Source organism: Anarhichas minor, unplaced genomic scaffold (genome assembly GCF_050575085.1).
Source record: "Anarhichas minor isolate MPS153535 unplaced genomic scaffold, ASM5057508v1 ptg000014l, whole genome shotgun sequence".
NCBI classification, from domain to species: domain Eukaryota; kingdom Metazoa; phylum Chordata; class Actinopteri; order Perciformes; family Anarhichadidae; genus Anarhichas; species Anarhichas minor.
The window spans coordinates 15,747,718-15,762,432 of record NW_027466460.1 but is presented as its reverse complement, the minus strand read 5'-3'; the positions used below and the strand labels follow the sequence as shown (position 1 = coordinate 15,762,432).

Sequence of the window (14,715 nt, the reverse complement as noted above, 5' to 3'; positions counted from 1 at the left end):
CAACTAGTTCTTATATTTCCGCATCTAGAGACAGAGAAAATATTGAAATGTTTGGATTAACATTTCAAACTTTGCACTTGTGCGTCTGACGTTTGGCTACATAAAAATAGTTTGAATATTAATGTTAAATATATTTTATGTGTCTGTTGGTCACGAACTTAATCCAAAGCGTGGGAAAATAGTTTTTCTCACACTGAATATCTTGAGGACTCCTACACAGTAAATGTGCTTTAATAATCTGTAATATTTTGTTGGATACTTTGTTTATGCTTTACTTGTCATACTTCCGTCGTCTTTTATGATGTGATCTCTGATATATATAGTATATATGCTTTCTGAAAAAATAATTATTAATCATCCATTTAATTAAATTAAAGTTCTTTTGCTTTGTTCTTCCTAATTTATCTTAATGGTATTGAATGCCTCTCTCGGTCACTTCAGGGACATCGATGGTAATAAAGCCAGGACTTTATTGTTCTAACCCTGACAAAGTCAGACATGTTGTATCTTTACAAAAGAAAGACTCACGGACTTAACAAAGCTCTTACGAAATGACTAAAAGTGTTTTTATTTAGCATTTATCCAAAAATGGGAGTAGGAAAAAACAAGAGGCAGCAAAAATGGTTTGAGTTGTTTATTGAGGGGGTGACTGTAAAAAAGGAGCAAATTTTATGTTTTAGCACCTTTATAAAAGTTATAAAATGAATTGCTGGATCTCTGGGTTCTCCATATAACCAGAACAATATACGACACACAGGCCTGGAGAAGAAGAAGCATTTAAATCGCCAAAACCAGCAATAAAAATGTCAAAATTTGGAAAATCTCATTATATTTCATTAAAATTTGAATTACATTCTACAAACTTTGGAACCAGTGGATTTTAAATCAGTGCACATTACATTATCATGTAACATAAGTTAGAAACACAAAAGGAATTTGACAAATGTTCCCTGTAAATAGACAGAAAAGAAACATCTTTAAATACTGGGTGCAGCTTTCTGAGGCATCTTTAATTCAATAGAAAAAAGATCTTAGAAGTCGTATACAAAGCAGGAATGAAGCTATACAATGTCACATTATATTTTATTCCTTACACACTGTACAAAGTTCATTTCCTTCAGGGCTGGCCACGCCAACCGCAACACTGGGCAGCTTAACGTTCGTGTTTTAATATCCTACATTAATGCTGTCTCCCAGACACGCACCGTATTTACATATTCAGACATGAAATACAAACATAAATATGAGCAGGCTCTGTCTATCCATCCTCAACGGCATCGCGTGTCTTCAGACACGTCCTTGAAAAAATACACCAAATATTGGCCACCTACATGTAAGCTTTACGCAGTATTTGTCTCCCCTGGGAAGCACTTTGATGAAAACTGGTTCAAAGTGCTTTAAAAACACATCGGACTTTAGCTTTTTGGTCAAAGTTGTTGTTGGATGTTTAAGCCAGGCAGCGTCATCCATTTAACATGTATGTCACAGTATTAAAACACGCCACAGTGAGAACTCAACACAGAGGTGGACACGCTACCCGCCGTCTGATTCGACCAAAAAGCTTATTTAACAATAAGTCGGTGCATTTTTTTCAAAATAAAAAGGTTCAGACTTCAAACTGACTGACATGTTAGCGAGCGTTCAGCAAATCGTCTTTATATATGTTTTTTGTAAAGCCAAATATATTGAAGTAACGTGTGTGAATACTGTACAGTCGGCCTAACGCTGGTCATCTGTATATCAACACAAACATCTCAAGTGTTAATTCAGAATTAAAGCTATCACATAGCTGGGAAGAAAGAAAGTTCATGTACAAAGCAACTGATCAAAGGCCTGAGAAAGAGTTTTCTGCTGTCATTTCGGGACGTGATTGTCAAGTCAGGCCGAATAACTGGAAATCTGATCATACACACACAGCAATGCATAGGCTTCAAATCAAAAATCAAAAATCATACCGTGAGTAAAGCAGAATAGCAGAGTTACTCTGGAATTTAGTTACTTATTTATTAGTACACACAGTGTAAGTAGGGCTGGGCACCATGCTGTTTTTGGATACCTTACTTTGAGAAGTAGAAACATGTTTCTAACATTTATGCTACAATGAAAATGCAAACCTTTCAAGTAAAAAAACAACGATCTTTTTCGTTTAATAAAAGTAGTAAACGTCCAACCACACGCAGCCATTTAAAGAACTAAACAGAATACTGTCGAAATGTTTTGATTCAAATCAGGAACGATGTGATAAAAGAACAAGTTAATAAGAGTAGAAATCTGGCCAAATATTGGAAGCCAACTCTCAATACTTGACAGCTTCGATACTCAATGAGGACACATTTCAGTGCTGAACACATCGAAGTTGGATACCCAGCCCTAGACGTACCCGTTGAGGTATCCAAGATGGACACCATGTAGCAACCTGGTTTGGATCGCAGAGAGAAAAGAAGGGTTTGAGCGGGTTTATCACCAAAGTGATCGCTAATACTTCACTGATTTAAACCCGGAGACTCAAGAGACCTCTGTGAAAATATTTATCGATTTGTTTCAGAGTTATGAACTCAGCACTGCAGCTTGACAACACAGGAAGTTCTCCAGAAAGTTGAACGTTTTTGCAGTACTTCTCTTAAAAAAAAAAGGTAGAGAATTTTAGGTAGTATAGATATATAATAAATTAAATCATCACTCTCCTTAGACATCAGGTTATTGATGCAGTCTATGAAACATGACTCATTGATAAAGGAGACTTAAAAGTGAAGTGACTTAGCGGTGTTTCCTTAAAGAACATTTCTGAAGTATTAGTGGAGTCCTCCAATCATCTGAGATGTTACAAACAACGTCCTCCTAACAGCTGATGAAAGGTGACATCACCACGACCCTCACAGCCTGTCATGTGGTTTATCTCAACACTCTGGTGTTCCACAGGGATCGATCCTGGGTCCTCTATCATTTCACCCAATCATGATAGGAGACGTGCAGCGCCTTAGGACCTTCTCTCAGAATAAACCAAATGTGCTTCATGTTGACTAGAAACTGTCTCCACAATGCTCCATCAACCAGAAGACATTTGAAACATCGCTCAGCTTTACCAAGTTTGAGTGTGACGTTCGATTCGAATTTGAACGTCAAGTCTCTCAGTTTAAGCAAACTATATTTCCAAATAAAATCATATCTTTTGTTACATTACATTCACTGTGTGAATATTTTACAGCAGGAGTCAGGATCTTCACTGAGATAAGTTTAGAAATTGAAGTTGGATACTTTTAAAGCATTTAAAACTTTCCCACCAGAGACGTCAGGTTCGGGTCGCTCTGCTGGAAGAGCTCCGCCTCATCAGTGCCCTCAGAGCAAATGTGATAAAAACGTTCTTTCTACGTCCTCTTTGTAGTTCTACTGTCAAACGTTGAGCCTCAGGTTTTCTACGTACCTACTTTGTAAATCAATTTCTAACAATTGTATGGAAAATGTTTATAAATAGTTTATTATCAATATTAATATTATGTATAATAGTATGCATACACACACTTTAAAAAATAGTCACGGTAAACTTCTAAAAGCTTTTCAGAAGTCTTGGAAGTGGAGTTTTTATGTAATATATATATTGTATACAGTATGTTTTTGAAAGCCAATTTCTGGGATCTCCCAATAGTCCACAACAAAACAAATGAAAAGAGTCAAGCGGGATTTGGGGGAAGAAAAACAAAATAAAAGAGCGGGAAACTGTGACTGGAGTCCTGGGGTCTGAGTAGTTCTGTAAGTTCCTCCCCCAGAGTTCATAAATAAAGAAGCAGAGTTGAACATCAGCGCGTGAAGACTTCGCTCAGAGCTGGTTCTGGAATCCACTCAGACCAGAGGAAAAAAAACAAAAAACAAAGATAAACTATTATTAATACATTTGCTGGATCAGTTTGAAGTCCACCAGGAAGGGTTTGTTTGTACACCACGCTACACCGTGTCCCAGAGGAGTGAGAGGGGAGACAGGGACCTGTCTTTGGAGCATTTCCCATAAAGGGGGAGGAGTCACAGACACTCCCGTGGCGTCGTCTCCTCTGGCCCCTCCTTCCTCTGACACGGTCTTTAGTTTGAGAGAGTCTGTCTGCGTATACGCTCGGTATAGCGCTCACAGGTTCTTGGTGTTTATGTGAGTCTTGTAATGCTTCGTCAGGTGGTCGCTCCTCATGAAGCGTTTCTGACACTGGCTGCACTCAAAGCGTTTGTCTCCTGTGGGGGACGAAAGAAAAGAAAGGGACGGGGTTAAAAACTTACAAACAACACGACATCATTTTTATTAAAGACACGATCATGTTGTGTTGTCGTTTTGCAAAATTCTGCAATTCAAGAGATAACATCACTTCTCCTACTTTTGTTTGGATTTTATTATTTCAATTGATCATTACCTGTTTCCTGTTTGTTAAGTGGTTAAAACGACCTCATTTGTAGCTTTTTACTTTACTCATTCTCATCCATCTTTGCTTTAGGTTGAGTGTTACGGGGATCTTGTTCCATTTTGCAGTGAAACTCCCTGAGAGGAACTCCATTATGTGTGTGTGTGTGTGTGTGTTTCAGACCTGTGTGCGTCCTGGCGTGCCGCTGCAGCTCGTCGCTGCGTGTGAAACGTTTCCCGCAGAAAACCCAGTTGCAGACGAAGGGCCTTTCTCCGGTGTGCAGCCGGACGTGAGCTCTGAGCAGCGACGTTTTCCTGAACGTCTTCTCGCAGCCGGGGACGTGACAGATGTGCTTCCTCTTCCCCACCTCCCCGGGCCTGCACGCACACACACACACACACACACACACACACACACACACACACACACACACACACACACACACACACACACACACACACACACACAGTGAGATATACAGGTTTCAACAGTAGAGCGGAGCATTCAAAAGTAACAGCTGACAGCATTTAATTTAGCATCAAAACAGACTTAAATGCATTAGGTTTCTAAATGTTCTGTTCATAAAAAAGCTTTTGATTTTCAGGAGCAGAAACTTTATTAATAAAGTACATAAAGTATCTACCAATACACATTTTTTACTGTCAAAGCAAACAGCAGTATCTCTATGTTTACTAAAAAGGCTTTTATTTCTTACATAAAGTTCTCAAAATGACTAAGAGCAGGTAACTAATTTAAGATTTCAACAATTAACTGAAAATCTGGCCATGATACACATTTCCAGTCAGTAATATTCCCGTAACAGCCTCATAATTCTAAGTTAGTTGTTGTCTCTTGTCGCCAGAATTTAGTAAAAAGTGTAATAATGTGATATTTATTCAGGTATTTGTTGTCTTGACACGCTCACCTCTTGTCTGCGTCTTTACAGTTGGGACAGGTGCAGGCCATGCGTCTCTTCTTCTCTCCTGGCTGGCCGGGCAGCTCCAGGGTGAGGGTCTGGTCCACCTGGATGGCTGGCTGGCCCGGCGTCGCTGCCAGCTGGAGCCCTCCACCCTGCAGCGTCTGCACCGTCAGGTGCTGCTGGCCTGACAAACACAGAGACGGAGACACTGTAAGACACAACCCAGGGCTCCGGCCAAGCTGTAGTCTAATATCTAATTAGACTACAGGCTGACTGCCACCAGTCAAAAATGGTCTGAAATTCTAATTGGTGATTAATGGAAACATTAACATATTGACCAGGCGGCAACCTCGGATTCTGCCGAGTGAAGCCGATATTTCATGTGTTAAAGCTGCATTCTCTCTAGTGTCCACCAGGGGGCGACTCCTCTGGTTGTATAGAAGTCTATGAGAAAATGACTCTACTTCTCTCTTGATTTATTACCTCAGTAAACATTGTAAACATGAGTTTATGGTTATTATAAAACGGTTCTGGTCTCAGTTTATTTTCCTTTTCCGGAGAAAATCCTACAATTCTGTCTTTTATGCCATAAAAATAAATTACAATAAATAGTGCCCCCGCCTTGTACTTTGTGCGTTACGATGCCGGGTCTCTCTCGTTGTTAAAAACCAACAGAAACCCAAAAGAACCAACTTCCGCTCACCCCCTGCGTTGGTGATGGTGACGGGAACTCCCTGAACTTGGACCCCGTTGATGCTGATCGTCTGCACCGCCTGTGTCGTCGAGGACAGCTGCGGCGTGTTCAGCGATATCATCCCCCCCGCCGGGGCAATTTTTGCCAGAGTCCGTTCCTTGCGCCCCCCCGCCCTCTTGGAGCCGGCCGGCGGCGAGGTGGTGACCGAAGTGGTGGAGGTCGTTGTGGTGGAGACGGAGTCCTGGATCTGAACCGACTGCCACTCACCGGATGCGGTTTTGAAGAGGATCTGAGGGAAGAAGTTGTAAATACGTAGCCGATCTTCCTCCTTTATCAAACTAAACCTAAGAGTGCCGTAGCAGCGGCTCAATCAGGCTGCTAACGCATACTAGCATGCTCTCAACGACGATGCTAACATGCTGATGCTAAGCCGGTCGAATGTTTAGCATGTTCACATTCTTTTGAGTATCAGCGTGCAAACATTTCATAATGAGCACTAAACACAAAGTCCAGCTCGGCGGGAATGTCAGCTTCTCACGTATTTGGTCATAAATCAAAGTATTCGACAAATTGAAACATTGACCTGATGATGCCGCTCGAGGGAAAGTCAACGCTGCTAGCATGGATATACATCTAAAAGAATAAGAGCACTAAATCTGTTTTAAACACCTAAAGCATGATTATCATACAGGATAAGCAGCTTTGAGTGAGTCAGAGGTCCTCGTACCTGCGTTGGTGTCGGATCTGAGATCTGCAGGCTCGATTGGACCGACTGTCTCTGTGGGACGGGCGGTAGTGTGGCGGAGGCGGCCTGCACCACCTTCAAGGCCTGCTGGGGGATCTGAACCACCTGGGACTCCGGTTTGGGCTGGACCAGCTGGACCTGCTGCACCATAGGCGGCTGCCCGGGACTCTGCACGATCAGTAGGTTGTTACCTGCCTGCAGATAGAGACAGGAGAGGTTTACTCTGTGACCATCAATGAGAAAGGGAAAAGATTCAGCGTGTTGGGCTGCTGGTGTGGAGTCAAGCCTGCAATAGTTCAGTTATGGGACCATCTCTCTCATCAATAGGCCACCATAACGCCACATCTTTAAGGGTAGCAGGACAACTACAACATGACATACCCTCTATTGCATTGTGTTGCCGTATGACAACAATGAAGCGTGGTTTATATTCGCCGTAGCGAAGCCGAGCGTGAGTTGACGTAATCACGGTCTGAGCGTCATGTGGTCGCGGACCTCAGAAGTTTTGTTATTTGGAGAGCGTGGCTGTAACAAATAGCCAAATCAAATTGAACATGAGGTACAAGTTCCCAGTTAATTACAGCTCCTCCTCGACGTTGAGGAGGTTGGTTTATGGCGCTTTGCCAGTTACACTCGTTTGTCGTCTATGCTTCTTCACAATACAGTTTTTGTTCGTACGCCTTCGAGTGTTTCTGAGAGTAATACAACGAGCAGCCCGTCGAGCTCGTAGCTCGCACACCATCTGCGGAGGCTCGCGCTACGGCACCACTACAACAAAGCTTTACTTCATCTCACTGTTACTGAAAAGCAGTAAAACAATGTCCACATTTCACTGTTTGATTGTGAAAAGCAGGTCTTCGACTCTGATACGACAAATAATTGATCACATGAGCAGGTTTGCGCTTCCTTTTACGCTGGACACTGAAAAGACCCGTGGGCTCCTGAAGTTGACTAATCGTTCAATATAAAAGGCAAGAAATACTCAAATACTACCTCTGGTAAGTTTAATCATAAAACCAGTTTAAATGTGAAACGTTTTTTGTAAAATAGTCAAATGAATTTCTTGATATACGGCAACTATAATCTAAATATGTAAGTGATGTGAATTTGATCGACTGAATGAAATGACTGTTATTTAATGGAAATTGTTAAATGAAATGAAATAGGAAAATTGAATATTATGGGGCTTTCCACAATTGTTCATTGCTGTCATTTGGCAGCAATGAACAATTACCCCTCTTAAAAATACTTTTTTTTTGTATTTAAAGAATATATATATATTAAGCAATTTTACGCAATACATATTTGTATGATGTTAATATGGGATTAGGAGCATGTAAGTCTGATATTCAGTCTCCTTTGAGTCGTGCTGTTACCGACTCCTGAGGACTGTATTCAGAGCGGTGGGTGTGAATAAAAACAGCAAAGTTGCCGTCGTAAAAAAACAAACCAAAGAGAGCCGAACGATTGAAACGCTCTGTTACAGCTCTCTAGAGCGTTTACAGCTATCACAAGCGATACCTTTTAACCATTTTCAATGTAACACGATGTATCAGAGACACTTTCAGTCAGATTTGACTCAGGAGGAGAACTCAACCTATAAAGTGGGCCAAGTGGAATACATAAGAGATTGTGTTGCTTCAGGGGCTTTTCTGCCAGATGTACCTGGATGATGTTGTCTCCAGCTTCTATCAGGATGGTCTCCATCTGGTCGAGGGGTGGAGAGGCAGGAGGATAAGCAGCCAGAACCATTTTCTTCTTCCTCCCTCGTCCTCCCTTTCCTGGTTTGTGAGCGGCGACCGCCATCTCTGTGACGAACTGAGCCCCGCCCATCTCTCCGGTCGCCATGTTGAACGGCAGCGTTATCCCGCCGGGCAGCTGCAGCATGTTTGCGGCAGAGTTGTTTGGCTTGCGCGACTTTGGGGAGGGCTTGATGGCTACAGTCTTCTGCGGTGTGACCGGAGCGGTGCCGGCTGCGGGAGCCGGTACGGTCATGGGCGTGGTGATGATGGCCTGGTTGGTGCCCGGTATGAGCTGGATCTGACCTCCCTGTGGCATCATCTGGATAGTCTGGGCACCTTGGATCTGCGGCATCATCTGGTACTGGATGTTGGCGGGGGCCGAGGTGTTGGTGCGGGCCGGGCTCTGCTGGATGGTGAGCACGATGGGGCTGCCGGGGGCCGTGGAGCCCAGGCCGGCGGGCAGCTGGATCACATTGCCCTTGGCCGAGAGGAAACCCAGGTTCTTGGGTGGAGCGGGGGCGATGGGAGCCGGCTTTATGGGGAGGAGCCTGCGAGGCTGCGGCTGCGCTGGAGGAGAGGTGACGGGGGCCTGAGCAGCAGGAGGGCCGATCTTACTACAGGTGGCAGCCAAGAGGGCCAGAGGAGACGGCTGGGCGTCCTGCATGGAGACAAATCACACACAGACTGCTTTAAAACCAGAACAGAAACAGTTAAGCTCTAAGAGACAACTACGGGGAGATAAGAAGCTAAAATAAAACAGTGAAGATATTCTAACAGGTCATAAACGATGTTAAACACGTGCTGTAGCAGATGTTTCCATTTGCAGAGCTTTTGTGCTCCTGTGTCGTCCTTATGTGTGATTATACACACTTCAGTTATATTAAAAGAGAGCAATTAGTTTTACAGAAAGGCAGATTACAACACATACAAGACCAGTAAGGGGAAGGGGGGGGGGGGGGGGGCGTCCTGAATACAAGTGGGACAGAAGTTCAACAACAAGAGTCACCGGTGTCTGACTCACAAAAGCAGCAATAACATGTAAAACTAATTTCATGTCAGATAGGACGGACAGCCGCAGCGTTAGGGGGAGTCTGAAATTTAGAGTAGAGGGGCTGGGTGCTGTCAGATAGGACGGCGTTAGCATTCCTCAGATAGCACACACTCTGCTGTACACACAGAATCTGCTCACTAACGCATCGTGGGTTATTGGAGACAGTGAACACATCGTGGGTTATTGGAAACAGTGAACGCATCGTGGGTTATTGGAAACAGTGAACGCATCGTGGGTTATTGGAGACAGTGAACGCATCGTGGGTTATTGGAGACAGTGAATGCATCGTGGGTTATTGGAGACAGTGAACGCATCGTGGGTTATTGGAGACAGTGAATGCATCGTGGGTTATTGGAGACAGTGAAGTCAGGAGAGAGCAGACAGTAGCGGGACACGGCGGTCTGGCTCGTTACTCACTTGCAAGGAAGCAGTGGAGGGCTGAAGGTATTCACTGGGACTGACAGCAACAGTGGTGGCCATGCTGTCCTGTTGTTCTGGAGAAAACACACAGACACAGCAGAGTCACATTCAGGCTGCCTGAAGCGTCTATTTTCAGCGGTTAGGCTGCTCAAGGACATCACAGCACATTCCTACAAAACAGAAAGAGATCGAAGAACAAGCTCGGTAACGTCTCGCTCTGATGACCAACGTTAAACATCATCAGTCACACAAATGAAGCCGGTAATCAGTGCATGCACTTGCAGATATCGTGCAGTATAACTCACAAATATTAAAGCAAAAGGAATGCCAGAGGTTTCATTAAAATATGTTTCCCTCTATGACTCAACATTGAACCATTAAAGGACCTTACTGATGTTTTGCAGCCCTATTTAGCCGTCACAAATACATAGGCAGCTAATCATTTCACAAAGCTTAACATGTTTTTTAATATTCGATTGCACTCCCAAGTTAAAAATCGACGTACAGACACTTGCAAGTTAAAATAGCGTAATGGTTGTGTTACAGTGAATATAATGACGTCTTTGATGTTTTCTTTCTTTGTCATAGAAGCTAATTTACTTCATTAACTTAATGCACACTTTCAAAAAGTGTTCAAAATGTTTTTAACTTCCTTTCAATGCCAAAATAAAAGGGGAGTAACTAACTAACACTGTGATGAATTATCTATCGCAAACACCTCGCTAGTTTATGAAAGTTATTTTTCACACCATAACCTAGAGCTGTCTGGGGAGGTAAGAAAAAGAATTGGTAACGTATAAAATCATGCTTTTGTAATTAGTCAACAGTACGACAAAACAATGAGACGGAGCTATGACCTGTGATTAAACATAAGCTCCTTTAAGACCACACTTCTATCTCTGATATGTACTATTTGAAATGTTATAAAGCGACCAGGTACACAGATCTTTTTGATACATTAAGTACTACTGAGTGTGAAAAAGCTAGAATAATTTTGATGATTTAATAATCAACATAACGATCACACACACGTTTAAATATCAAGGACAACAACTTGTGTTAGAAACATTTTCAAAACAACTTTGGTTCTTGTGCAAAGCAACTGACTTTGTTTAGATGAAACATCTGTCCAGTGAGCCAGTTTACTGACAAACAGCTGTTATGTTTGGCCCTCGAAAAGTAAACAATCTTTGAGCAACAAATATGAAAATACTGATAACAACTGAGATGCTCTGTAAGCAAAGAAATGCACTATTGGACCGCAGTCATTACGTGACAAAAAGATTCAATTTATTGAGCGTATTATATTTCTGTCAGTATAAGTACATTTGGGTCAGACTGCCCAATAGTTTAGGAGCAGAGTACATGTTGACGCAGTCTAATGACCCAAATAGGTTGAGGCTGATACTGCCCAAGAGATTTGTAACACAGCTTGTTCACAAATTACAATCCTCTATATTTATATATACGCTGAAATAAATTGAAGCGCAAAAGACTCAACATATGTCATCTTTCACAAACTGAAGTATTAACATTTGCAGTATTTGAGTACATCACAGTTGAGCTCGAGGCACGTCCGCTGGCAAAAACTTGAAATCAAACAGCGGGTGACACGAAACCACATGACAGCCACAGAGCGCTGCTCTGGGAAAGTACCGAGTCATCACAGATGAGCTGTAACTGCGATTGCGCTCATGAGCAATTAAGTAGAGCAGTTTGTGCCTCTAAAGGCAGAGCATTACCGTTTCATTTCAGACAGAGTGAAGCACAGAACATTATTAATCAATATTTTCAGCTGTTCTGAGAGTATTTTCCAGAAGCCTCAAAGACTATTCTGACAATCTGAATTAAAATAAGCTGTGTGCTGCAGAACAGGAAGTACCGTTTAGCTGGAAATAGCATCCTTGCAACAACATAGATAAATATAACCGATAATAAAACATTTACAGTTCGCTTTGCTAAACCGAGCGAGGACATGCTCCTTATAGCGACCATCTTTGTTTGGATTTGTAACTTGGGATTTGATCATGCATTGGACAGAATGTTTCATCTTTGACTGATTGTCAAAGATTGCCATGTATTTATTCTGTAGTAAGGGTTGTACCATGTAATGGTGATACACGGGGGTCCTTTACAACCGCATTCAAATAAAGAAAATAAAAACACGAGTTGGTTGTTATGAGGGAAGTTCCTACAATACAAAGGATTCTTAAACTGTTGTGTTGTGGCTGCTGATCAGCAGACCAAACAGGAAATGTTGCCTCTGTTAGAGCCGCCGGCCTCATTAAGTGGATGTTTTATAAATGCAGCTGTGGCACCAACTCCTTCCACACAGAGATACCACAGCCAATGAGGGACTAATCTCTCTCTTGCGTATAATACTTCTTTGGCAGTGGTGGAAAAAGTATTTAGAACTTTTACTTAAGTCACTAATACCACAGTTTAAAAAATGCTCTATTATGAGTAAAAGTCCAGCATTCAAAACTGTGCTTCAGTAAAAGTATGCAAGTATTAGAAGTAACATTTATGTATCAAAAGTGAAAGTAGTTCCCTGTCAGTGTTTAACTATTATTTATGATGTCACTGGATTAATATTACAGCTGCATTTACGTGCATGTTGCCTTTTACTGCTGTAGATGTTATAGTTGTGCTAATCTTAACTCATTTATATACTGCTGGGTAGTTTAATCCACAGCAATACATCACGTTTTATAAGATCATTATAATTTTGTAACGTCTCTAAAAAGTCAACTTTTCATGACCTCAGAAAAACAGCCCTTCTCAACTTTGTGACTGTGAATTTTCCAGCTGATCCAAGACGCCTTTTAAATAGTTTATGAAGTTCAAGAAGGAGTAGATTTTTCTCAATTTATAAAGCAACACTTCATCCTTCAGCTTAAAATCACCACATCTGGAGATGCATGGGTTTTACCGGTGAGGTATGAAACTGTAATCTGAAGCTGTTAGACAAAAGTAGAGTAAAAAGTACTACATTTCCTTCTGAGGTATAATGGAATACAAGTATACAGTTGCATACAATGGAAACACTGAAATAAAGTGTATATGTATTAAGCCCCCAAGCATGAGCTCCATCTTTACCAGCTGCAACATTAAAGCGAAGAACACATTAATACATCAATAATTATAAAGCAGTGACATAATATAAAGTTACATGATTCAGAAATGGGCCATTTTGCATTCTTTCGGTACTTTAAACTATATTTAAATATCCATATACTTGTGTACTGTGACACTTTACTTGAATAACCTTTTTGGATGCGGGACTTTTACTTGTAACAAAGTATTCATACAGTGCAGTATTGCAACTTTAAGTTAGTGAGTACTTTCATGCACCACTGCCAGTAATGCACACATATTTAGAAAAAACAGTACGGCCTCAAAATAGCGCCGCCATCTAAAACACTGTTGGTTTGCTGTGCACAACCAGCTAACGGTAGCTAGCTAGCAAGCTAACCCGCAACACTAGACTAAAGTGGCTAGCAGCTAGCAGCTAGCTTAAGCTGATTTGGCCCGAGTGCATCTTAAAGTTTGTACTTTTAAACGAGCCAAGATGGGACCGTTACTTGCACCATCACTATGTTTTATTGTGGAATAGATGGGCGGGGGGGAGGGGGGAATGAGTAAAGAACAACAGCTACACTCGCATATTTGGCTAGCTGAAGCGTAGCTAGCTGGCTAGTCAAACTCTCTTTGAATACGTTACAGAAGAAAAAAGGCAGACCCTTTTTTACCGGAAGTGCTTATTGTGGTTCACACAACTGGCCGAGCCACCCCCTAAAAACACATTTATTCGTGCCGCATAACGTCCAGTGCGTTTCTGTCCAATGCAAATACAATGTTTAACGAAGTAGTAATATAAAATACACCAATGTTTTAATTCCTACCCACCGCTCATGACGACATTCGCTCTCCGTGAGCCTTGAAGACCGAGCCCCGTGGAGGAACCCGCCCACGCTCTCGCTGCGCACCAATCCACGCACAGTGGAGCGGTTGAGCGACGCGCGCGCCGACCAATCAGCTCGAGCTTGCGGCCGTTGTGAGTGAAATTCAAGCGAGCCAATCGCGGAGCGAGATTTCCCACACGTCACGCGAAGGACGGGAGGCTCGACCAATGGGATGTCGAGATTTGTGCTCGGTAGGAGGCGTTTCCTAAAGAGTGAGCCGAGAACAACCGAGGGCCCTATTACGGCGAGGTTAGCGGTTTCACTGACGGCCCCGACGACCAATGCAAGAAGTGAAGGCAGAGCGACAACCGCGCTCATCAATGAGCTTTGAGTCGCTGGAGCGTGTTTAAACTGTCCCATGTTTCATTATGAGGATCAGTCCGTTATGTGCGATAACACACGCTGCAGTAAGGCCAGTGTCAACGGATTAGACATTTATTTTATAAAGTATTGGCCTGTTAATGACTTGTAGTTCATCAGAATCAGAATCAGCTTTATTGGCCATGTACGTATGTGTACATTGCTCTCAACGTACACAGAATATACAAATAAACAAGAAAAATATAAAAACAAGGACATTAAAGACAACAAAGTAGAACAGAGAATCTAAGCACATTCAACATTTAACTACTATACTACTTAATTACTAGATAAAGATACCACATCTGGCTGTTCATACTTCATACTATGTGGTTCCCACTTGTTGGAATAAGTATTTCACATTCTTCACTTTGCCTAAAGGAATACTGATACCATACTGTAAGAAATACATTTAAAATGTTACTTAATTAGAAGTATGT

The 14,715-nt window shown here is 42.1% G+C and overlaps 1 protein-coding gene across 1 annotated transcript; it reads right to left on the bottom strand.

The window, feature by feature from the left end:
- Window positions 1-985: 985 nt before the first annotated feature.
- sp2 (sp2 transcription factor) lies at window positions 986-13,938 on the bottom strand. The gene is made up of 8 exons (XM_076091776.1): window positions 13,860-13,938; window positions 9,948-10,024; window positions 8,403-9,137; window positions 6,720-6,932; window positions 6,002-6,281; window positions 5,305-5,482; window positions 4,563-4,756; window positions 986-4,215 (listed from the first exon to the last, which is right to left on the bottom strand). The coding sequence occupies exons 1-8, from the start codon at window positions 13,864-13,866 to the stop codon at window positions 4,115-4,117; spliced, it is 1,785 nt and encodes a 594-aa protein (XP_075947891.1). The 5' UTR covers window positions 13,867-13,938; the 3' UTR covers window positions 986-4,114.
- Window positions 13,939-14,715: the final 777 nt, after the last annotated feature.

Bases quoted from the DNA above. Each gene is read 5' to 3' on its own strand.
- sp2 (XM_076091776.1), bottom strand. The intron at 6,282-6,719 runs GTACGAGGACCT...TTCTTCCCTCAG, and splicing joins CAGATCCGACACCAACGCAG to ATCCTCTTCAAAACCGCATC. The intron at 4,216-4,562 runs GTCTGAAACACA...CGTCCCCCACAG, and splicing joins GCACGCCAGGACGCACACAG to GAGACAAACGCTTTGAGTGC.